The sequence below is a fragment of the Lontra canadensis genome, unplaced genomic scaffold (assembly GCF_010015895.1).
Source record: "Lontra canadensis isolate GAN:19392208 unplaced genomic scaffold, GSC_riverotter_1.0 scaffold7, whole genome shotgun sequence".
NCBI classification, from domain to species: Eukaryota; Metazoa; Chordata; class Mammalia; order Carnivora; family Mustelidae; genus Lontra; species Lontra canadensis.
Window position 1 is genome coordinate 565,938 of NW_022631001.1, and position 24,149 is coordinate 590,086.

At 34.5% G+C, this 24,149-nt stretch overlaps 1 protein-coding gene across 3 annotated transcripts in view; it reads right to left on the reverse strand.

Moving 5' to 3' along the window:
• Positions 1–24,149, reverse strand: part of ARHGAP42 (Rho GTPase activating protein 42) — a 274,390-nt gene that overhangs the window by 62,476 nt on the left and 187,765 nt on the right. For all 3 annotated transcript variants that reach the window (XR_004382103.1, XM_032852731.1, XM_032852729.1), the window contains 2 exons: positions 12,396–12,506; positions 1,081–1,185 (listed from right to left, as the gene is read on the reverse strand). Coding sequence is in view for 2 of the 3 variants with exons in the window: in XM_032852731.1 (XP_032708622.1) it covers positions 1,081–1,185; positions 12,396–12,506 (216 nt within the window). In the remaining variant the exon portion in view is untranslated. The remainder of the gene's footprint in view (positions 1–1,080; positions 1,186–12,395; positions 12,507–24,149) is intronic.

The following is a 24,149-nucleotide window of genomic DNA, read 5'->3' on the forward strand; positions in this document are numbered from 1 at the left end:
CCTGGGATCGAGCTGTACATCGGGCTCCTCCTCTCTCTCTGCCTGCTTGTGATCTCTCTCTGTCAAATAAATAAATAAAATCTTAAAAAAAAAAAAAAAGCTAAAATCCAAAACACAAGTAGAATAAATACAATTACCTATTTCTCATGGGACACTCCAACCCCATAGTTCCACTTACTGAACATCTCCACAATGGCAACAATCAGATAAGCAGTGGAAGACAAGATATTATAGAAAATTAAATGAAAGATTTCCAAATTATCTTGGCCATTGAGCTTTAAATGTATAAATTCATTTATACAAAATTCTCAACAAATACAACTTTCTTATTTGTCAGGTTTGATAATGCAGAAATGGATTGGGTAAGTTGTATGAGTGTGCGTATGTGTATGTGTAGTGTTTGTGTGTTTGTAAGTGATGCTCAGCATCTGTAAATCTGAATTTGTGTAACTATAAAAGCAGATACTAAAAGGATTAGATAACTTTACAAAATAAGCCCTAACAGAAAGGATGTTTATAAATAATTCTCCATTAAGCTTTAAAGCAGTCTATGAATGCTTAAAAGCCACATTTAAATTATTAGAAAATAAAAATATCACTTATATACAATTTCAGAGAGGAAAAGGACATTCCTTCAATGCTGAAGTTTAACCTTTTCATTTCACAAATATAGAAGTGTTACCCTTTGTGCATAAACAATGAATCTTGGAAAACTGAAAAAATTGAAAAAAAAGAAGAAAAGAAAAAAGAAAATAAGACTTGCCTGAGGTCACCCAGTAAAATAATGAGAACATTGGATAAAAGCAAAAGTTTCCAGCTTTCCAAGTATCTATTATCTATACCTCAGTAATAGTTATTTCTATGAAATTTGCTAGCATAAATTTTTCTAACATATGATTAACTCCTTCTTGGTACACTTTCAACCAGCAGCTAGAAAAAAATGTTTTAATAAATTTATTAAATGACTTTTCTAAATTAGATAAGTTTTGAAACACTCCAAGGCTTGGCCTCATTATAGTTAGTTTCTCTGTCCCCTCCTGATTCACTAAGGAGAAGCAGTGAGAACAGGTTTAGTCTTACATTCTGCAAGTTGAATTGAAGTTGTTGCTTATATGGTGCAAATTCCTGGGCGAGTTCATATCCCTCGTGGTAAAAAGTAAATAAACCCTGAAGGAATGACAAAAGCTGCAAAAAGAGAGAAACGAAAAATGTATTTTAAAAAAAGATGACCATCAAACATAATAAATTGGGAAGTTATATTTCATTCTAAATCCACAAGCTAATAATTTTTCAATCCCTTTGTTTGGCAAGGCAGATACTTGAGTTGTGAAATAAACCACAAAAGCTAATTTTTACTTCCTTTTTGGTAAACAGTGACAGGGACAGTTGTTATATTAACTATTCCACTATTCAAATGCATTGAAGAAATATCCAGGAGAGACCACTAATAGGGATACTCAAGTGACATGGGTCCTACCCTAGAAGAGGTTCTAATCCAGAGAGATAAAACATGTGCAGATGTGAGGAAGACTAAACCAGTAAATTAGAGATAAGTAGTACCCAAGGAAAGGAGTAAGAATTTGGCCAGATAAAATTAAGAAAAATATCACAAGGTGGCAGTACTGATTCAGGTATTAAATAGACATTTTAGCAAGTAGTGGGAAGAACTAAAAATGAAGGAAAGAGTTGAGCAAAAACTTGGAACTAGATACAGATTTTTCATATGAAGAGTTGGAATAAAATTCTCTTTAGGAAACCACAATGTCTATTAGCCTTCTAATCCCAAACTCACAATGCACTTATTTATTATGGTCATATTCATAAAGCAAGAATGGATCTTCATGGACTTACAGGACACAGTTATTTATATAAATTACACTTAAAAATAATTATTTTTTCATTTAACTCATTGGGATTTTTATTACAAACTTGTCCACCAATTTGATCTCTTCCTACAATAAAGTTAGAAAATATTTTCTAGAAATAGCTAATGTTTTTCTAATTCAAATAGCATATTATGTCTGAAAGCTATTATTTTAAATTGAGGAAGAAACACAATCTGAAATTTTCATAAGTGAATAAATCTCCCACAATCTTCTCTTTGGGGAAATAGGGGGATTCAGCTAAGCATCAACTGGTGTGTGTGTTATGATTTCCAACAGATAAATACTGGTTCTGTTTGAAAACAACAACATAATGCTTTTCTTCTATAGAAAAGTCAACTTCTTACAAAGTTATGTTCATGTCAGAAAACATACTTTCAGGTGGGCTTTAAATTGTAATATTTTAAAGACTTTTCTTCTCTTATTCAATAATTCTTGATATGTTAAATATGTTTTCCAATTTTAGAATTATTTTACACTGTCAATTTTACATCAACTGATAATTATTATCAAAACTAAATACTCAATAGATGATGCTTTACTAAAATGATGCTATAAAAAGAACTATATCCTTTAATTAATTGAGATTTGGATATACAGATAAAGAAGGTTTCAGAAACAAATAAGAAAATACTTTTGAAATATATGGATAACACTAGTCTTTGAAATATCCAAACAATAGTTTATGAAGTTGTTTGAAATAGAATTATTTCATGTTTTAATGTCTATAACTGGTCCTCAATTAGATTATCTTGTTATTAATTGGATGTCATACAGAAAGATGCCATTATAATATCATCCTAAGTATGTAAGATTTAATTAAACTCATAAAGAGGAGTTTTAAGAATATTTGTTTTAAGTCTTCCCATAAAACACCAAATTCTCCAAGATCTGTCTAAATAAATAAATCTTTTGGCATCTTCTAGCACCATTCAGATTCATTCACTCAGTAGGAGACAATGCATGCTGATCACCTACTAGGGAAAGAACAATTTTGAGAGAAGTACAGAGAAATTACCTACAAAGAACAACCCACCTTTTTCTCCTGTTCTACATCCAGTTTGGAAGCAACTTCTATGCAGTTTTAAAAAGACAGCATTATGTAATAACTGCCTCTAGAGGGCAGTAAAGTAAAACTGTTTTAGATTTGAATCTATACTAGCTCATTTTCTTCTCCACAAATTCCATGATGCTAAATTAAGGTAATAGGACAGTCTGAAAATCTTTTAGAATTGCATTCCTATATGTCCTTTTCTTTGTTCAGACTGCCTGAGTGAGTGGAGCAGTGTGGGAAAGACTACTGTTTCAGCTTACCTTCAGGTAAACCTGACCTTTCAAATAACAACAACTACTAAAAACCACTTGAGACAAATTAATATTGAATCACTTTTGGGGTGCCTGGGTGGCTCAATCAGTTAAGCGTCTGCCTTAAGCTCAGATCATGAACCCATTGTACTAGGATGGAGTCCTGAATTAGGCTCCCTGCTCAGCAGGGTCTGTTTGTCCCTCCCTCCACCCTTGCAGTACGTGTGTGTGTACACACACACACACACACACACACACACACACTTTTTCTCTCTCTTTCTCTCAAATAAATAAATAAAGACCCCAGGTTCATGACAGATGCTTAACTGACCAAGCCACCCAGGCACCCCAAAAATATTAAGTAATTTTTATCATCAGTAAAAGCTTATATAGCACTTTATTATTCCCAAGGGTTTTAGAATCAAATTATTATTTGTCACTCCAATATCCCAGCCAAATATAAACATTGATGCTACATTTATAATTATTTAGCAAGGTGACTACAAGACAGTAAAGGAAAAAATAATCATAATTCCCCAGCCCATTAATTACCAACTTCCAAGTCTTATAGGCCCACAGTTACCAGAAATACTGTGAATGGCAGAAAAAAAGTAGGAAAAGGAGTTGGGAGCTAGCATGGGAGTGAGGGGAAGAACTCTGAAGGAAATGATGTAGTAATTCCGGGACTGCTGCTCAGACTGAGCAGAAGAACTGGGATATAAAGGCTCTTATAATTGTGTGATCCATTCCTTGTCTCCTAAGAAATTAATCACTGAAAATCTTAGGGAATCTACTACCAAAACTATTAGAACTGATAAACAAGTTCAGCAATGTTTCAGGATACAAAATCAATACACAAAAGTCAACTTTATTTCTATATGCTTGGAATGAACAATCTGGAAATGGAATTAATTCCATTTATAATAGTTTCACAAGAATTAAATACTGAGGAATAATTTGAAGTACAAAATTTATAACTTGAAATGTACAAAACACGGTTTAAGGAATTAAAGAAAGTTTAAATAAAAGAGAGTATTTCATGTTCATGAATTAGAAGACTTAATATTCCCCAAAATGATGGAGAGATTCAGTGCAGTCCCTGTGAGAAGCCCAGCTGACTTCTTTATAATAACTGACATGCTGATGCTAAAACTCATATGGAATTGCAAGGGACCCAGAACATCAAAACAATCTTGAAAAAGGAGAACTAAGTATTTAGACTTACACTTTTCCATTTCAAAACTCAATACAAAGCAGTGGTAATCAAAACAATGTAATACTGGCATTAGACATTAAATCAATGTCTAAGAATTGAGAATCTAGAAGTAAGCCCACACTTCTATGGTCATCTTATTTTCAACAAGGGCACCAAGACCATACACCAGGTAAAGAATAGTCTTTTCAGCAGGTGATTCCTGGACTACTGAATAACCATATGCAAAAGAATGAAGTTGTCACCCTACCTTACACCATAGACAAAAATTAACTAAAGATAAGTGAACTGTATGGTTATCTTGATTTATACCCCAATAAGACTGCTTTAAAAAAAATACAATATACTTCACATACAGAGTACTATAATTGATTGAAAAAAATCCAAATCTCATGTAATACCTCTTTATTTGGCCATTGGAAACTTTAAGAAAATGGGAAACACAGGGCAAAAGCAAGGCATCAATTTTCATCTAGTACAAGTGTCCAGCCTATGAATTAAATCTGTACTCTTTGCTATTCCTTACTTGGAGGAAACTTAGAGATAAATATCTTAGATAACAGCCTCAAAATAACTAGTGAATGCTTTAATGCATAGCTATTCAGAGCAATGTATTGAATGGAAATGAAAGAGTATAAAAATATAATCAAATAAATGAGAAAACTGAAGAAAAGAGAGGCAAATATGAAAAACAGCCTGGGGAGACAATTTTTAAAAGAGGATGATTAAAGAAAGACAGAAGAACAAATGAATGAATGGACAGACATGGGCATAGATTCAATTAATTAAAAAAAAAAAGGCAAAACTTTTTGAAACCATGGCTATATCAGCAGTCAAGTATCTGTGGAGTTCCAGCAAATTTCCAAGATTTCAAGGGAATGGAATCCAGATGAAGTGGCAGGAGAAAACTTCTGTGGTAAAGAAACAGAAAAAAAACAAACAACTATAGCCAACAAAGTGATTAAAGAAGCCATACAGATGGCTAACAGACAACTGAAAAGATGCTGAACATCACTCATCATTAGAGAAATGCAAATCAAAACTACAATAAGGTATCACCTTCTACCTGTCAGAATGACTAAAATGAACAACAAAGGAAACAACTGGTATTGGCGAAGATGAGGAGAAAGGGGAACCCTTTTGCACTGTTGGTAAGAACTTGAACTGGTGCAGCCACTCTAGAGCACAGTATGGAGGGTCCTCAAAGAGTTAAAAATAGAGCTAGTCTATGACCCAGCAATTGCACCACTAGGTATTTCCCAAAGGATCCAAAATACTGATTCAAAGGGATATATGCCTTCCAATGTTTACAGCGGCATTACGAACAATGGCCAAATTATACAAAGGGCCCAAATGTCCATATGTCCATTGACTGATGAAGGGATAAAGAATAATCACAAACTGAGATCGTGTGTGTGTGTGTGTGTGTGTGTGTGTATACACATATTCATCAGCCATCAAAAAGAATGAACTCTTGACATTTGCAATGACATGGACAGAGCTAGAGAGTATTTTGCTAAGAGAAAGAAGAGAAATATGATTTTACCCATATGTGAAATTTAAGAAACAAATGAATATAGGGTGAACAAAAAAAGAGAACGGCAAACCATTAAACAGACACTTTTTAAAAAAGATTTTATTTATTTATTTGACAGAGAGACAGTGAGAGAGAAAACACAAGTAGGAGAAGTGGGAGAGAAACAGCCTTCCCTCTGAGCAGGGAGCCTGATATGGGGCTCGATCCCAGGACCCCAGGATCATGACCTGAGCCAAAGGCAGACATTTAACCAATAGAGCCACCCAGGCGCCCAAGACACAACTATAGAGAACAAACTGAGAGTTCCTGGGGGTCAGGTATGGGCTGGATAGGTGATAGGTATTGGGGAGGGCACTTGTGCTGGTAGGCACTGGGTGTTGTGTGTGGTTGATGGATCACTGGGTTCTGCACCTGAAACTAGCATTGCACTGTATGTTGACTATAATTTAAATAAAACATTGAAACTACAAAAAATAAAAATAAAAAAAGTTCAACAGAAGCTACATTTAGATAAGGTCTTTACATGACTCATTTCTAACACAAAGTACAAGGAGATGAGTCAACCAAGCCAATGTGATTTATTTTTTACTTTTCCAAAATTCCATTCACTATCTAATTGCTTTTGCAAATTTCTGATTTTCAATAAGAGTAGCTTGAACTAAATCCAAGGACCAAAATAGATTTTAAGATGTATGATCTGAGGACAGCTTTATTGTTTCATTAACTGTATTTAGGTTTTCGGTAGGATAGAAATTTAGCCTTTTGTCCTACAGAGTTTTGGGAGGAAAATGACATTTTCATATTTGCTCACTTCAATTTACCCTAAATTAAATTTTCTACACTAAAGCTAATAAATCATACCAAAAAATAACACAAAAAGGTTTAACTTTCAAGACCTGCAGGTCTATATACTATTTGACTTTAACTTAGCAAGTTTATTGAATCTCCAAATTATTCAAACTTTAGACAACCTCAAAAGCATCTTCTAGTATATTTCATGATATAATAAGCTAAGAAGCTAACACATATTAAGCAGATTAAGTAAAATTTTCTTTAGCAAAAGATTTAAAATTAAATTTAACACACTAAAGGCAGAGTGTCAAAAACAGTATGTTTTAGTTTACATATAATGGCTTATTTTCATTTTTCATATTAACTTTAAACATAATACAAAAAGACTAAAATGAATTCTAAAAAGAATACTCTAATAAGGATACGTTCTTACAGTATTTAGATGTATATTTAAAGCATGTTAAAATTAAAAATGTGTTTTTGAGACAGTTATATCTGGCTTTGAAGCCACACTAAAAAACAATTCATCAATATTGTTTTCACATCTAGTGCTGACAATCAATGAGAGCTCAATACCAGCTGATCTCTTACTGATGCTAATGACGCACCAGGCACTTGCTGTGTGTTACCTGCATTGGATGAGCCTCACCACAACCATCCTGGGAGCTATGGTTTTTATTCGCAATTTACAAATGAAAACCTAAGGTACACAGAGTTTGAAAAACAAGACTGTAAAAAAAAACAAGCTGTAAGACGAGAGCCAAATTCTATCTTACTACCTCTCAGGCATTATACTTGTCTGTCACTACATGAAAAGTGGTATGTCAACTGCAGCCTGGCCAGGGAGGGGACAATTTTTTAAAAAGGATGATTAAAAAAAAAAAAAAGTATGGAAGAAAGAATATATGGAAAGATAGGTGCACTGATTCAAGCACCTTTACCAAAATAAAGGTCAACCTCAAATTTTTTCTAATTTTAAGGAATTAAAATAACTTTACAACACAATTTTCTATAGTCATCCATCTTATTTAGTCAGAGCAAGTGTCAAGGAAGGACTAATTGTTATTGTCAGATGGCCAGTGAGACAGCAAATAGTACTATACAGGACTTCAGCTTTGGGGTCTGGATTCCTGGGTTTCCCTCTCTTTACGTTTGTGAACTCAAGCAACTACCAATCTTCCTATAACTTCCTCATCTAGACAAACAACAACTACCTAACAATAAAGCTGTTGTATGGGCCATGTGAGATAACACAGAGAAAACACATGACACGGTAGTTCCTCATAAAATGTTAGTTTCAGCTAAGTATGCAAAAGAATGTAATCAAAACATACACAAACTGCAGCTGAATGAACTGTGAGGGAGTTAAGTCATAAAGGGATTCTCTGGGTTTCTGAGCCACAAACTTTCATGTACCATAATATATAACAAATAAACTAGGGCTCAACTCTCTTAGGTAAGCTTGTTCATGTTCAGCATATTTGAGAAGCTTTTTCTCCTACCTCCCAAAGTTCTCACAAGCTCCAAGCAACTCTGAGAAGCAGAAGATCAAGATCAAGAGTTGGGAGATGGGGTTTTTCCCTCTCTGATCTTTCCCCCTCCTTTTAGCCCTGAACTCATATATCTTGTTGGCAAATCTGAAAGGATGACGTCTAGCCCTGTTTGACAGAAACATGTGAATAAATGCAAACCAATATGCAATTTGAAATTTTCTAGTAGCCACATAAAAAAATTAAAGCAAGTGAAATTTAATATTTTACTCAATATGATATATCTAAAATGTTATCATTTCAATATTTAAGCAATATAAAAGAGGTTTTGAGATATTTTACATAATCTTTTGTACCAAACTTTTGCAATCTAGTATGTGTTTTACATTTACAGCCCATCTTAATCTAAACTATCATTTTGAGTGCTCAATAACCAAACATGGGTAGTTGCTACCATATCGGATACTATAGGTCTAGAGATCAGTTAATTACAATCACTTTCTATATAAGATATGATACACAGGGGGGAAAGGCCATTAAAACTATCTAATGAAGAACTGAGTTTATTTTCTGTATCTTTTAAGAATAGTTACATAGTTTTATAAAAAAAAAATATAAATGTCCCCCATTCTTCTAGAACTGGCTTTTACTTGAAATAATGACACTGTAGGAATATTTATTTCTAATATAGTAATATCCTCTTACCCAAGGTTTTGCTTTCTGTGATTCAGTTACCCACAGTCAACAATGGTGTGAAAGCAGATAATCTCCCTTCTGACATTTCATTAGGTTAATAGTAGCCTAACAATAACAATATATTAACAATGCCTACATTATTCACTTCATCTCATCAGATAGGCACTTTATCATCTCTCATCACCACAAGAAGGGTGAGTACAGTAAGATATTTTGAGAGACCACATTCACATAACTTTTATTATAGCATATTCTTATATTTGTTCTATTACCAGTTATTATTGTTAATATTTTATTGTGTTTAATTTATAAATTAAACTTTATCTTGGTATGTAGGTATGTACAGGGAAAAAAAACACAGTATACATAGGGGCAGGACAGCCCTTGGTTTCAGGCATCCACTGGGGGTCTTGGATTTTATCCACATATACCTGTGGATAAGATGGGCATACTATTGTTTCTCCTGAATATTCTGTAGAAATTTTATGGCAAGAAGTAAGATCTTTTTTTTTTTTTTTTAAGATTTTTATTTATTTATTTGACAGACAGATCACAAGTAGGCAGTGAGGCAGGCAGAGAGAGAGTGGGAAGCAGGCTCCCTACTGAGCAAAGAGCCCGATGTGGGGCTCGATCCCAGGACCCTGAGATCATGACCCGAGCTGAAGGCAGATGTTTTAACCTACTGAGCCACCCAGGCACCCCCAGAAGTAAGATCTTGACATTAATTGAAAAACGTAAAATTATCTCAAACATATCAACATTCTTACTTTATGATATTTAGTGCCAATGATCATTCTCTACTTAAAATTTTTATTCTACATTATATCTAACTATATCTATCTACTATAATCTATAGAAGATAGGTCCCATCCTTGGAACATTTTGCTTTACTCTAATGTTTATCTGTTAAATAAATATGGGCCAAAACTAGAGTAGACTACTAGATTTCTGCAATATAAACAATAATGCAACAGGAATTAGGTTTTCTGTAGAACAAAAAGGGTAAAATATTAGTTTCTTAATATATTTCATGTTTATAGCTCCTAGGAACTTTGTTTTTGAAATTAAAAAAAATTTCTTTCCTGAGAATTAATTTGCAAATACATAACCTAAAGAGCAGCACGCCCATGTTTCATTGCTTCCATTTCCATTCTTCTCATTACCGAAAAAGAAATTAAATAGAACCCCGTGGATGAAGCTATATGGCTAGAAATGAGAACAAGGCTAAACTGACAGCATTATTTTGGTTTGGCCAGACAGTCCAATAATAAACGTATAGCAGCCAAGGACGTATTTTGGAAGAAGGACAAATTTAACATTGGTTTTGATTATGGTCACAAGAAAGGCATGCATTACAGAAGATTTATCAGACCATCCCAGTTTGGGCTATGGTAGAGGGAAGGAAGAAAACACATTTCAATTGAAGTACAGTTTCCACCTCTCTGCATGTATTCATATATTCACAATACAAGAATTCACAAATTCTTATCTATCAGCCACCCGTGAGCAAACAATTTTACAGTCTTCTCCTTATATATATGATATCATCTGACAGAATGGTCTAGTTCTCTGTTCCCAGACAGGATACACTATAAAAGAGGCTTTTACAAGGTGATAGGCTACCCGAATGTCCGTCCCTCCCCAGACATGTCCCTCCCCAGACATGTCGCTCCCCAGGGGAGATGGAGAGGGGTATTGCATGTGTGAAAAGGTCATTCCAGGTGCAAGGAAGAAAAACAACATAGCAGATAACAATAGTATCTGAAAGTAATGGGAGCAGACAAGAAAGAAGTATGAAAAAATACCATCAGATATAATGGGCATACACCACAAGTTTAGTGCCAAGAAGAGCTAAAATTCAGAAATCCCAAGAAACAGATCCTAAGGAGGAAGTTTGGCTAGAACTAGAGAGGCTTCAAAAAATCATGGTAGGATTCAGAGTCAGGATTTCGTCAATGAAAAGGGGAAAGGAATTTTAAGTACTGGTCATCTTCCTAGACTGGGGGTTGTTAGGCTGCTTAGTTCTCATTGAGCCACAGATAAGCTTCAGAAGGCCCCCTAACTCATATAAAATTTAATGAGATCCCCCAAACATCTACTAACCAAGAGGTTACTAACTCATTCTAAGGAATTTAAGGACTTAGATGTTTGACAAACAGAACTTGTAGTTAAGACTGTTAACCCAAATAAAGGGTAAAAATTAAATCCCTGAGCCTGCGTTGTGGCCTTCGGTTCCTTAAATTTGTCCAGCTGAAGCGTATAAAATTGCCAAGTGCCCAGTTTATAGGAGAGAGTCAGATTGCTTCAGGTGGAGGGAGAGAAGTAAAGTAGAAATGGCTGGGAGCCAGGCAGGGACTAGAACTCTTCCCAGTATCTGCTCTGCCTGTTTCCCATCATCTTTAAGGAATCACTGATGGGCTTCCATCTAGAAATGAAATTTCATCAAATACATTTTAAAATGTGTTTTCTTTTCCCTTTTCCCCACAATCTCCACTTAGAAACAGGTATTTTATTTCTTATTATAAACAGATTTCTTAACTGACAGAAAAATATGGATTAAATCATCTTTTAGATTATCTATGTATTTAACTATTGTTATCCACTCATTTCATGGGAATTGAACATTATATATTAACAAAGATTATCTTGACTTACAGGACTTACTTTGATTCATCACAGACGAAGCATTATGAAGATGCCTACTCAGGCAATACTATAACATATTATGGTAGTACTTGGGGAAAAATGCTAAGAAAATGAAGTAAGCTTATAAAGACCAGCCACCTGTTCTTTCCTGTAATGCAATTTACATTAGGAAATCCATTACTTTTTATACTGACTTAGGAAGATAAATGACTTCATAGGGAAGTCAGGCAGATTCCAGCCTTGCAAGGAAATGGAAGGGAACAAAGGGAGAAATATAACTTTATGTTTTCTCCTTTCACCTAAAGATTTAGTAAATAGGTCGCTTTAGTGGTGAGCTATATTTACTTAGGTATATATATAATGTGAACCCTTTTCATTTTTTAATATTTCCATTAATAAACTATTTTTAAGAGCAGTTTTAGGTTTATATAAAAATTGAGTAGAAAATATAAAGAGCTCTCATATGTTCCTTCAACCTCCACCAGTTTAACCCATTATTAACATCTTGCATTAGTGTGGTACATTTGTTACAAATGAAAACCTAAGATTGATAGATTATTATTAACTAACTTCTATACTGTACATTAGGGTTTACCCTTTTCATTGTATATTCTGTAGTTCTGACAAATGCATAATGACATGTATTCACTAGTATAGTATCATATAGGATAGTTCCACTGCCCTAATTGTGCTCTATCCTCCACCTAGTAGCCTTTCTCTACACATCCCTTCCCTTTTGTTTTTAAAAATCACATGTCCAATAGAGAAACATTACAAATTTTGTTTTCATAGGCTGTGTTGAACTACTGTTTTGTAGGGAAACTGCAACTTACCGGTTCAACAAATTCAAACTTCTTTTTTTCTTGAACCTCTTGAATTTTAAAGACATACTCTAGTGATGCTTCATAAAAATTTTGATGTTCTCGGTCAATCTGTGTATCTGCCTAAAGAGTAAAAAAGAGGCAAATCATGACACAAAGAGTAATCATTGATAGTTCTACATAGAAAAGGACTCAAATCCTATTCTACTTCAAATTTTTTATTAAAAATTAAGTTCTACAAAAAGTTTTAATATAGCAATTATTATGCTTTGAACATACAGAGACAAGGAAAACACTGTCCTTGCCCACCAGAGTTTATATGGTATGGAATGTGAAGAAGAGAGGGAGGATAAGCATACAACATTCACCATAAAAAATATAAAAAAGGCATATTAATATATATGGACATCTATGGAATCATAGAAAAAGAAACAAAATTCAGAAAGAAAATGGTGGTGGTATATGTTGACTCTTGAGATGAACAACTGGCAGTGAATAGGGAAACAAAAAAGTAAAGAGGCATGAAAGATACTGACAGAGTTTGTTTACAGAGTAAAAAAGTAGAGGATAGGAGGGTGAATGAAGTAAGGTTGACATCACACTGTAAAAAAAATCTTAGATACTTTGTAACAAATTTGGATTTTTACTGAGGGAGAATCATTTGAGAATATTCAGTAGAGTCACATTATTAGGTAAAATCTCAGAAAAAAAATTAAATAGTTCTAACTTAGTGAATCATGCTTTATCAATGTTATGCACATTTATTATGCATAACTACAATAGAGTTCTATTGATGAAGTAGGAGAAAGTGTTATCGAGATAATTTTCTTTTATTTTTGATGTTGCCTCTCCTTCATACCTATTATCATCTTCTGATATCCTCTTTAAAACTGATCTTAATTTAGTAGAGAATCATAATTTTACTTTTCTTTCCCAGTTTTGTACTCTTCACTGCCAGTTGATATTACCAAGAGCAGATGAAAAGAAAAGAATGGGCTCTCTGGAGTATTAAGCATCCACCAACAATAATTTGGGAATAGAAAATGCTTTGGAGCCATTTACAATGATAATTTCACATAGAAAAGCTTTAAAAAAGATAAAATTAGGTTTGTTGGCTTGAACATCATCATAGCATATTAAAATTTCATTTGAAACACCTTTAGTAATAAGTATTTACTATTAATTTATTTATATAAATAAAAATAATCCGATATTATTAGCAACTCATTCTCTAATGAGTTGGGAATTCCAAGTTTCCAAACTAATATACAAAAGAACATATAAATCAGGTAGGAAATTTGAACCAGAAGCTTCTCAGCTCCCGGAAGACAGTTTAGGATATATATACCTGTATATATTTTCTTTTTATCACTGTTAGAAGAATACAGTATTTACAGAATGAATGGAGGTATAGGTGGTGATATGCTCAGTTTAACAACTGGGTCTGTGGTGGGAATGCCTGATTTGCAGTCTATGCTGGTTTCTGTAGTGTAAATATTACCAAAATAGCCAGTTCCAAACCACAAACCTACCATCACTGAATGTGGAAGTTAGCAAGAGATAAGAAAATCAGCCCTCCAAAGAAAGCTCCAGTACAACACTGGGTGTAAACCATCTGAGAATGTTTTCAATCTCAGAGAGAAAAATCTATGCCACAAGTTACCTTTGAAGCTTTTCTTTATTTTAAAATATAATGACATTGATTCTATAGACTAGCACATGGGAACAAACTAAAATCTTGAGACACCTTTACAGCATAGATGGCTACTTGTGGTCAACAAAACTGTGAAGACCTAAATGCTCTCCACTGAAAGGTCTGTTTACAAGGCCAGTCCTTGCTGGTATCTGGGAATGTGGATTTCAGGAGGGTACCTACCACCCTAACAGGAAAGAGTAGCTCCCTGTGCCTAAATTGTGCCAACAATATGATTTATTACAAACACCTGTTTTCCTTCTGGGAGTCTAGAATTTAAAGATACGACAAGCAGAGACTATCTATGTGACCAGCCCCCATAAAAACTATGGGCACTCGGTCTATAATGAGCTTCTAATAGACAACATTTTTACATGTGCTGTCACAATTGATGGCTATGGGAATTAAGCATGTTCTGTCTCTACTGAGAGAGGACTCTTGCAAGTTAGTGTCTGCTTTCCTTCAGTCTTCATTCTATGCACTTCTGTTGATTTTCTTTGTATCTTTTCACTGTAATAAATCATAGCAGTGAGTCCTCCTAGCAAATCCCCAAACCTAGGAGTGGTCTTGAACTTAGGTCCCTGACCTAAGAGTATTAAGTTATTTCCTCAGAAACTTATCAGCCACACACAATCTTATGTCATCAAAAGATAGGGAGTGGGAGCACAAAGGGGAATAAAAGAAAATAAATGCTCTTATTGTTTGTCAGTAATGCAGGTTTTCCATCATCTCCAACCTTAACAACTATATTCAATATATTGAACCTGCTTTGAAGAGTCATCCAGAATATACAGAGCTTAAGAAATACTATAGCTTAATTACTTTTCAGTATGAAATTTAGAAAAGCATTCTTTTATTTAAGGTGACTCCCTCTAGTACTTAAGCTCATAGCATGTGGTTCACTAGAAGGCAAATGCTCATACATCCAGTAACAGCTGTTGCTATGTATTCTGTACTGGATCAGTAGGATAAACATGTAACTTATTGTCCCAACTTTTAAAATTGAGAGAGAGCACTAGAAATATTTATGTCAGAACAATATGTATAAACTGCCATTTTATAAGATGAAGGGGACAGTAAAGTCATCTTGCTAAAAAAAGAAACAAGTTAATTTCTTAAGAAAACCATATAGTTCTCAGATACATAAATTCTCCCCCAGCTCCAATAAGCTACATATGTCAACTTAAGATAAAGAAAATAGTTCCATATGATATTTGTCAAATTACCTCCAGAGGAGAAAGAATTTAAGCTGGACCCTGAAAAATGAAGAGCTTTAGAGTAGGTGGAAATAAAAGGAGAGGAGTTTGAGAGAGGGAATAGAGTCAAGAAAAGTTTTGTTTCAGAAGACTGCCAGGTTTGGAATAATAAGAAATGAGAATAAAGGCATAAGATAGAATGAGTGCAAACTTCATCATGTAAACAGGACAAAAGCTTGAGGAAGATTTGTCAAAGCAGCATTTCAAGAAGATTAAAGTGAGGACAGTATAGAATATTTTGATTAAAAGCCAGGACTGGGTGCATGTGATGACAAAAGACCACTTATTTGATAGGGGTAAAGGTGTTTATATATCCCAGTAAGAATGAGAAATTGAAAGATGTGGGTATGAGAAGCAAGGGGGAAGCAAGCAACTTGGGTTGCTCCCAAGTTTAAGTTTAAAACTTAAAGATAATTTTGATAACAAGAGATAATACCAGCATTAATTGAGAATTAAAGAAATGAGAAACAGAAGCAAATTTGAGAAAATCAGGATGGGGAATTTCACACATTCACTAAGAATTGATAGTCTGAAGTCCTGGGAACCAGCAATAGGCAGTGCAGGTGGTCAGGTATGATGAAATCTTTACCCAGGAGATAGTCATTAACATGTTACAGGCAATACAGAAGAAGAGATTTCAGGGACACATATGCTATAACAATAGAGACATAAACATAGATTCTAAGGGATTCCCTTCATTTAGGAGGTGGGGATAAAAGGAACCTGTTGAAAGACTATTTAGTAATATGTGGACCCTTTTTCTCCTCTGTTTTCTTTTCCAGATTATAAAAGAAATATATATTCATTATTGTAAGTTTACTCATTATTCATTATTAAAACATAAATATAAAAACAAGAATTATAATCCTACCATTTATATTTTGATATGTAACACACAAACTTAAACAAACCTAAATAATACTGCATATTCTGGTTTAAGCTCTACTTTTCCCCCCCACTTTATCTAATGAGTATTTTTCAATATCTTTAAATAATTTGCAAATAGAACCTTTTACAGCCATATTACCCTCCATTTTCACCAAGTTATATTGGCATATTTATTCCAATTATTCATTTGTGCCACTTCAGATATTTCTCAATTTTTACCCTGTAATTCTTGCATCAACATATTTATACAATTTATTGTTTTGCTCATGACTGATAATTCCTCTTAAGTAAATTCTGGCCAGCATAATCATTTTAATTATCTTGCACATTTAAACTTTGTTGAAATAAGTTGTCAAATTTACCTTAGGATTGACTGAATGAATTTATATTCCTACTAGAAAAACAAAAGTGTATTGTTTGCCACACCTTCACTATGCATATTATATTCTCTTAAGTTACAATAATATCCTGCTGCAATTACTAAACTGCATTGTTTTCTTAATATGTGTGACACTGAAACTTACAGTATTTATATAAAAAAGAAACTTAAAATTCTTATTATGGTTTATATTTCTTCTTTGATGAAATATACTTTTATATTCTTTTTAAAATTTTTAAATTTTAACTCCAATTAATATACAGCATTACATTAGTTTCAGGTGTAAAATACAGTGATTCAGCAACACAATCACTCATCAAACGAGTGCACTCCTTGATCCCTATCACCTATCTAACCCATCTTTCCCCTCACCTCCCCTGTGGTAACCATTAGTTTGTTCTCTATAATTAAGAGCTTGCTTGAATCTTGGTGTCCTTCTCTCTCTTTCACCCTTGCTCTTTGTTTTCTTTTTAAGGTTTTTTATTTATTTCCAGTTAACATACAGTGTATCATACAGTGATTCAACACTTCCATACATCTTTGTTTCTTACGTTCCAAATATTAAGTGAAGTTATACAGTATTTGTCTTTCTCTAACTGAATTATTTCACTTAATATTATAGTCCCTACCTCCATCCACATTGGTGGGAATGGCAAGATTGCATTCTTTTTCATGACTGAATATTCCATTACACACACACACACACACACACATCACTTCTTTATCTGTTCATCTATTGAGGGACACTTGAGTTCCTCCCATATACTGGCTATTGTATATAATTCTGCAATAAACACAAGGGTGCATGTATCCCTTTGAATTAGTGTTTTTATATCCTTTGGGTAAATACCCAGTAGCCTGATAACTGGATCATAAGATAGTTCTATTTTTAACTTTTTGAAAAACCTCCATTCATGGCTACATCATATTTGTGTTCCCACCAATAATGTAAGAGAGTTCCTTTGTCTCCATATCTCACCAACACTTGTTCTTCGTGTTTTTTATTTTAGCCATTCTGACAGGATTGAGGTGAAATCACCTTATAGTTTTGATTTGCATATCCCTCATGGTAAGTGATGATGTGAATCTTTTCACGTTTTTGTTAGCCATCTGTATGTTTTCTTTGGGAAAATGTTCATGTCTTCTGCCCATTTTTAAATGGATTATTTGGGTTTTGGGTGTTGAGTTTTACAAGTTCTTTATATTTTTGGATACTAACCCTTTATCAGATATGCCATTTGCAAACATCTCCCATTCTGTAGGTTCCCTTTAGTTTGGTTGGTTGTTTCCTTCACTGTGAAGGAACTTTTTATTTTTGATGTAATGCAAACAGTTTATTTTTGCTTTGTTTCTCTTGCCTCAGGAGACATCTAGAAAAATGTTGCTATAGCCAAAGTCAGATAATTATATCTGTGTTCTCTTCTAGGATTTTTATGGTGTCAGTTCTCACATTCAGGTCTTTAATCCATTTTGAATTTATTTTTGTGTATAGTGAAGAAAGTGGTCCAGTTTCATTCTTTTGCATATAGCTGTCCAGTTTTCCCAGCACCATTTGTTAAAAGAGATGATCTTTTTCCCGTTGGACATTCTCTCCTCCTTTGTCAAAGACTAACCGGCCATATAATTGTGGGTTTATTTCTAGGTTTTCTATTTTGTTCCATTGATCTATGTGTCTATTTTTGCACCAGTACCTGTGTTGATTACTATAGCTTTGTCGTATAACTTAAAGTCTGGAATTGTGATAGTTCCAAAGCTTTTGTTTCTTTTTCAAGATTACTGACTATTCAGGGTCTTTCCTGTTTCCATACAAATTTTAGGATGATTTGCCCTATTATTTTCTGTGAAAAATGCTGTTTGTATCTTGAGAGGGACTGCACTGAATGTGTAGATTGCTTTGGGTAGTATAGATATATTAAAAATATTTGTTCTTCCAATCAATGAGCTTAGAATGTCTTCTCATTTCTTTCTGTCATCTTCAATTTCTTTCATCAGCATTTTGAGTTTTTAGAGTTTTTGGTTAGGTTAATTCCTAGGTATCTTACTATTTTTGGTGCAATTGTAAATGAGATTGTTTTCTTAATTTCTCTTTCTGCTACTTCATCATTGGTGTATGGAAATGAAACAGATTTCTGTACATTAATTTTATATCCTGTGACTTTATTGAATTTATCAGTTCTAGCATCCAATTTGGATGCCTTTTATTTCTTTTTGTTGTCTGATTGCTCTGACCATGACTTCCAGTACTATGTTGAATAAAAGTGGTGAGAGTAGAAATCCTCATCTTGTTTTTGATCTTAGAAAAGAATCTCTGTTTTTCCCCATAAAGGATAACATCTGATGTGGATTTTTCATATACAGCTTTTATTATGTTGAGGTATATTCCCTCTAACCCTACTTTGTTCAAGATTTTTATCATCAATGGGTCTTGTACTATGTCAAATGATTTTTCTGCATCCATTGAAATATCATATGGTTCTTATACTTTCTTTTATTGATGTGGTTTATCATGTTGATTGACTTATGAATATTGAACCAGATTTACATCCCAGGAATAAATTCCACTCAGTTGTGGGAAATGATTTTTAATGTATGGCTTCTGTTTGCTAGTATTTTGTTGAGGATATCCTCAACTATGTTCATCAGAGATATTGGCTTGTAGTTCTCTTTTTCGCTTGTGGCATCTTTATCTGGTTTTGGTATCTGGGTAATGCTGGCCTCCTAGAATGAATTTGGAAGTTTTCCTTCCTTTTCTATTTTTTGAAATAGTTTGAGAAGAATAGATATTAACTCTTCTTTAAATGTTTGGTAGAACTTGCCTGTGAAGCTATCTTGTACTAGACTTTTGGATTCGGGAATTTTTTGACTACTGATTCAGTTTGTTTGTTGGTTATCAATCTCTTCAAATTTTTTATTTCTTTTTTTTTTTAAAGACTTTTATTTATTTATTTGAGAGAGAGACAGTGAGAGAGAGTATGAGTGAGGAGAAGGTCAGAGAGAGAAGCAGACTCCCTGCAGAGCCGGGAGCCCGATGCGGGACTCGATCCCGGGACTCCAGGATCATGACCTGAGCCGAAGGCAGTCGTCCAACCAACTGAGCCACACAGGCGTCCCAAATTTTTTATTTCTTGCTGGTTCAGTTTGTTAGGTTATATGTTGCTAGGAGTTTATCCATTTCTTCCAGGTTGTCCAACTTGCTAGCATATATTTTCTATACTATTCTCTTATTATTGTTTGTATTCTGTGGTGTCAATTGTTATCTCTCCTCTCTCATTTGTGATTCTGTTTGAGTAGTTTCTCTTTTTTTCTTGATAAGTCTGGCCAGAGGTTTATCAATTTTACTGATTTTTTAAAAAATCTAGCTCTTAGTTTCATAGATCTCTTCTAGTGGGTTTTGTTTTTGTTTTTGTTTTTTTTAGTTTCTGTATCAATAACTTCTGCTCTAAGCTTCATTATTTCCTCTTTTTGTTGATTTTGTCTATTGTTCTTTCTCTAGCTCCTGTAGCTGTAATATTAGGTTGTTTATTTGAGATTTTTCTTACTTCTTTAGGTAGACCTGTATTGCTACAAAGTTCTCTCTTAGAACCATTTTTGTTGTATCTCAAAGGTTTGAAGCATTGCATTTTCTCTTTTTCTTTCTTTCTTCTTTTTTATTCTTTTTCTTTTTTCTTCCATGTACTTTTTCATTTCTTCTTTGGTTTCCTGGTTGACTCATTCATTGTTTAGTAGCATGTTATTTAACCTCCATGCATGGGTGGTATTTCCAAATTATTTCTGTGGTTGACTTCTAGTTTCATAGTGTGGTGGTTAGAAAAGATGCATGGTAAGAATTCTATCTTTTCGAATTTGTTGAGGCTTCCTTTGTAGCCTAATATGTGATTTATCCTGGAGAACGTTCCATGTACACTTGAAAAGAATGTGCATTCTTCTGTTTTAGGATGGAATGTTCTGAATGTGAAATCCGTCTGCTCCGGTGTGTCATTCAAAGCCATTGTTTCCTTACTGATTTTCTGTTTAGATGATTTGTGTTTTGATATAAGTGGGGTGTTAAAGTCCCCTACTACTATTGCATTATCATCAATTAGCTCCTTTATGTTTGTTATTAACCATTTTATGTAATCGGGTACATAAATATTTATAATTGTTATATCCTCTTGTTGGACTGTCCTTTGTTATTATTTAGGGTCTTTCTTTGTCTCTTTTTACACTATTTGTTTTAAAGTTTACTTTAAATATAAGTACCAATATAAATATTGCTACTCCAGATTCCTTTTGACATCCATTTGCATGATAGATGTTTCCCCAAACTCTCACTTTCAATCTGTAGGTGTCTTTAGCTCTAAAATGAATCTCTCATAGGCAGCATATTGATGGGTCTTGCTTTTTTATTCATTCTGTCACAATGTCTTTTGATAGTGCGCATTTAGACCATTTATATTCAAAGTAATTATTTATAGATATATTTATTGCCATTCTATTACCTGGTCTGTGGTTGTTTCTGAAGACTTTCTCTGATCCTTTGTCTTTCTCTCTTTCATGGTTTGCTGGTTTTCTTTAGTGATATATTTGGATACCTTTCTCTTTATTTCTTGCATATGTATTAGTGGTTTTTTGATTTGTGCTTATCATTATTAGGCTTGTATATAACATCTTCTGTATACAGTAGTCTGTATTAAGATGAACCTCTTGTCTTCCTCATGTTTTAGGTATATGGTGCCATGTTTTACAACCTTTTATTTTGTGGGTCCTTGACTGAGACTTTATAAACAATATTCATTTTTACTTTTTTTTCTCCTTCCTTCATACTTTTTGTTTGTTTGTTTTTGTTTCCCTCCTTCATACTCCTACTTATGGTCTTTCCTTTCCACTAAGAGTACCCCCTTAAATATTTATTGCAGGGCTGGCTTATTGATCAGAAACTCTCTAGTTTTTATTTGTCTGGAAAACTCTTTATCTCTCCTATTCTGAATGATAGCCTTGCTGTTAGAGTACTCTTGGCTGCACGTTTTTCCCAGGCAGCATCATGAATATATCCTGTCACTTCCTTCTGGCTTAGAAAGTTTCTGTTGAAATTTCCCATGATACCCTTAAGGGGTTTTTCCTTGTATGTAATTGTCTTCTTTCTCTTGCTTCTTTCTTTTTTTTTTTTTTTAATCACTATATTTTCTTTTCTTTTCTTTCTTTTTTTTTAATCACAATTTGTTTTGGTTTGGATGTGCTGCCTTTTTTTTTTTTTTTTTTTTTTAAACTTTGTTGGGGGTTCTTTGTGTCTTCTGGATCTGGGTATCTGTTTCCTTTCCAGACAGGGAAATTTTTAGCTATCATTGAATTTCAAATAAATTTTCTGCCTCCGTTTTCTCTCTTCTGTAACTTCCAAAATAGTGTTATTATGTTTGATGGAGTCACTAATTTTCCTAACTCTATTCTTATTTTGCATAGTTCTTTTTTCTATTTTTGGAGTAATTGCTTGATTACTTTCTATTACTCTAACCTCTAGGTCATTAATTTGTTCCTCTGCTTCTTCCATCCTGCTATTTATTCCATCAAGTGTGTTTTTCATTTCATTTATTGAGCCCTTTATCTCTGCTATGTTATTTCTTATCTACATGTTAAGGGTCTCACTGATGCCTTCTACTCCTTTCTGAAGCATAGCAAGTATCTTTATGATCACCACTTTAAATTCTCCCTGAGTCATGTAACTTATATCTGCTTCACTTAGATCTTTGGCCATGGCCTTAGATCTCTTGTCCCATTCTTTCATCTGGGACAAGTTCCTCTGTCTTCTCATTTTGTTTAAGTCTCTGTGACTATGTTAGGAAAGTCAGTTACATCTCCTATTCTTTAGAGTAATGGCCTTATAAAGAAGAGGTCCTATAGTGTACCACTTGTAGTGTCCCTTATTTCCCAGGGCCCAGCACTTCTGGGATTATCTCCAATGTGTGCTTAATGTGCTCTGTTCTTGTGTCCTGGCTGCTTTATCCTTCAGACCAGTCATCTGCAGAGGCTCTCTTTGCCTTTCCAGGCCATGTTTGGTCCCTAGCCTGAATGTGGTGCCTTTCAACTAGGTGTGCTCTGGTCTGCTTGTGAAATGAGACATACTGCCACTGCCACTAGAACATAGGCTCCACAAAGTTCCTGCATCTGGAGATGCAGTGTTGGCAGGATTTTGGCTGACCTGCGGGGCGGGGGGCCTGCAATTCTGGGACCAAGGCAAGCACGACTGGGAAGGGTGGTTCCACAAGGGGGTGGGGGGGAGCGTCTGCCCTGCAGTGGTTCCCACAGGTGGCCCTGTGCTTATTATGCTAAGTGGCAGGGGAGGGAAATGGCACCTGCCATTTCTTTTGTTCTGGGAGGGGTCTCTTTGTGAATGCTGCCTCTTTGGCACATATTCCGAGATAAGCAAATAACCTCTTCACTGGGTGACCCAGGTGCTCTTCAGATCACTGTTTCCACGCTGTAAGCCCACAAGCTGTTTACCCTGCCTTCTCTCCAAGAGCAATCCCAATGCTGCCAGGATCTCCCTGAGCCAAGCCTGCTGACCATTAGAACTTCAGGCTTTAAGCCCCATGGTTGCCAGAACTTGCGAAATTCAAAATTCAGTTCCTCTTGCTTTCTAAAAAGCCAATTGCTGTGCGGATTCATTTCTCTACTGTGCTCCCCTCCTTCCTCATGTGTTAGTCTGTCTCTCTCACCCTTCTCAGCGACTGTGGCTACCCCTACCACAATGGCCATGATCTATTTCTCTCCCAAACTGTGTTTTTGTACTTCCTACCTTCTTTGTTGTGGCCTCTTCTCTCCCTTTAGTTGTGGAGTTTTTTTCTGAACGTTTTTGGGTCAATTTCTGGGTATTTAGCATGATGTGATAGCTATCTATTTGATTCATGGGATGAGGCAAACCTAGGTAGGGTCCTCCTATTCTGTCACCATCTTCCCCTCCATTTTCTGCTCTTTCCAATTCTTACTTCATAATTTCCATTGAAGACCTTTACACACTGATTTGCAAATGCAACTTGTATATAAGAGATAGTAATCCTGTGTCATTTGTTGTACAAATTCCCTAACACTTAGCCTTTTAATTTAATATCTTTTGAAGTAAAAATTATTTTGATGCATTCTGGTCTTTCTACATTTCCTTTATGTGATCTCTTCCTATCATTTCATACTTAGAAAGACATTGTCCAATTACACATCAAATATTACTTCTTTCATTCACTATAAAGTCTATAAAGTCTATAATCTTAACAAGTCTGGTTCTAATTCTGCTTACTCCAGTGACCCATCCATATGATGGCCTTGTAGCTTTATCAACACAAACTGACCCCTAATTCAGTCCTAAAAATGGACAACCACTTATTTTCCATGAACAAATCAACAAGGATTCCGCTCTGCAGGTGAGAAGGTACAGAGCAATCTTTTTGGAAAAAATAAGTAGGGTGCTGACAGAAGAACCAGAGCTGCTCTGGAAAGGAAGAGAGGTTACAGAATTAAACACATGTATGGTAGCATTTCCCTACAACAGGTTTGATTCCTGGAAGGGCAGAAGGACAAAACAA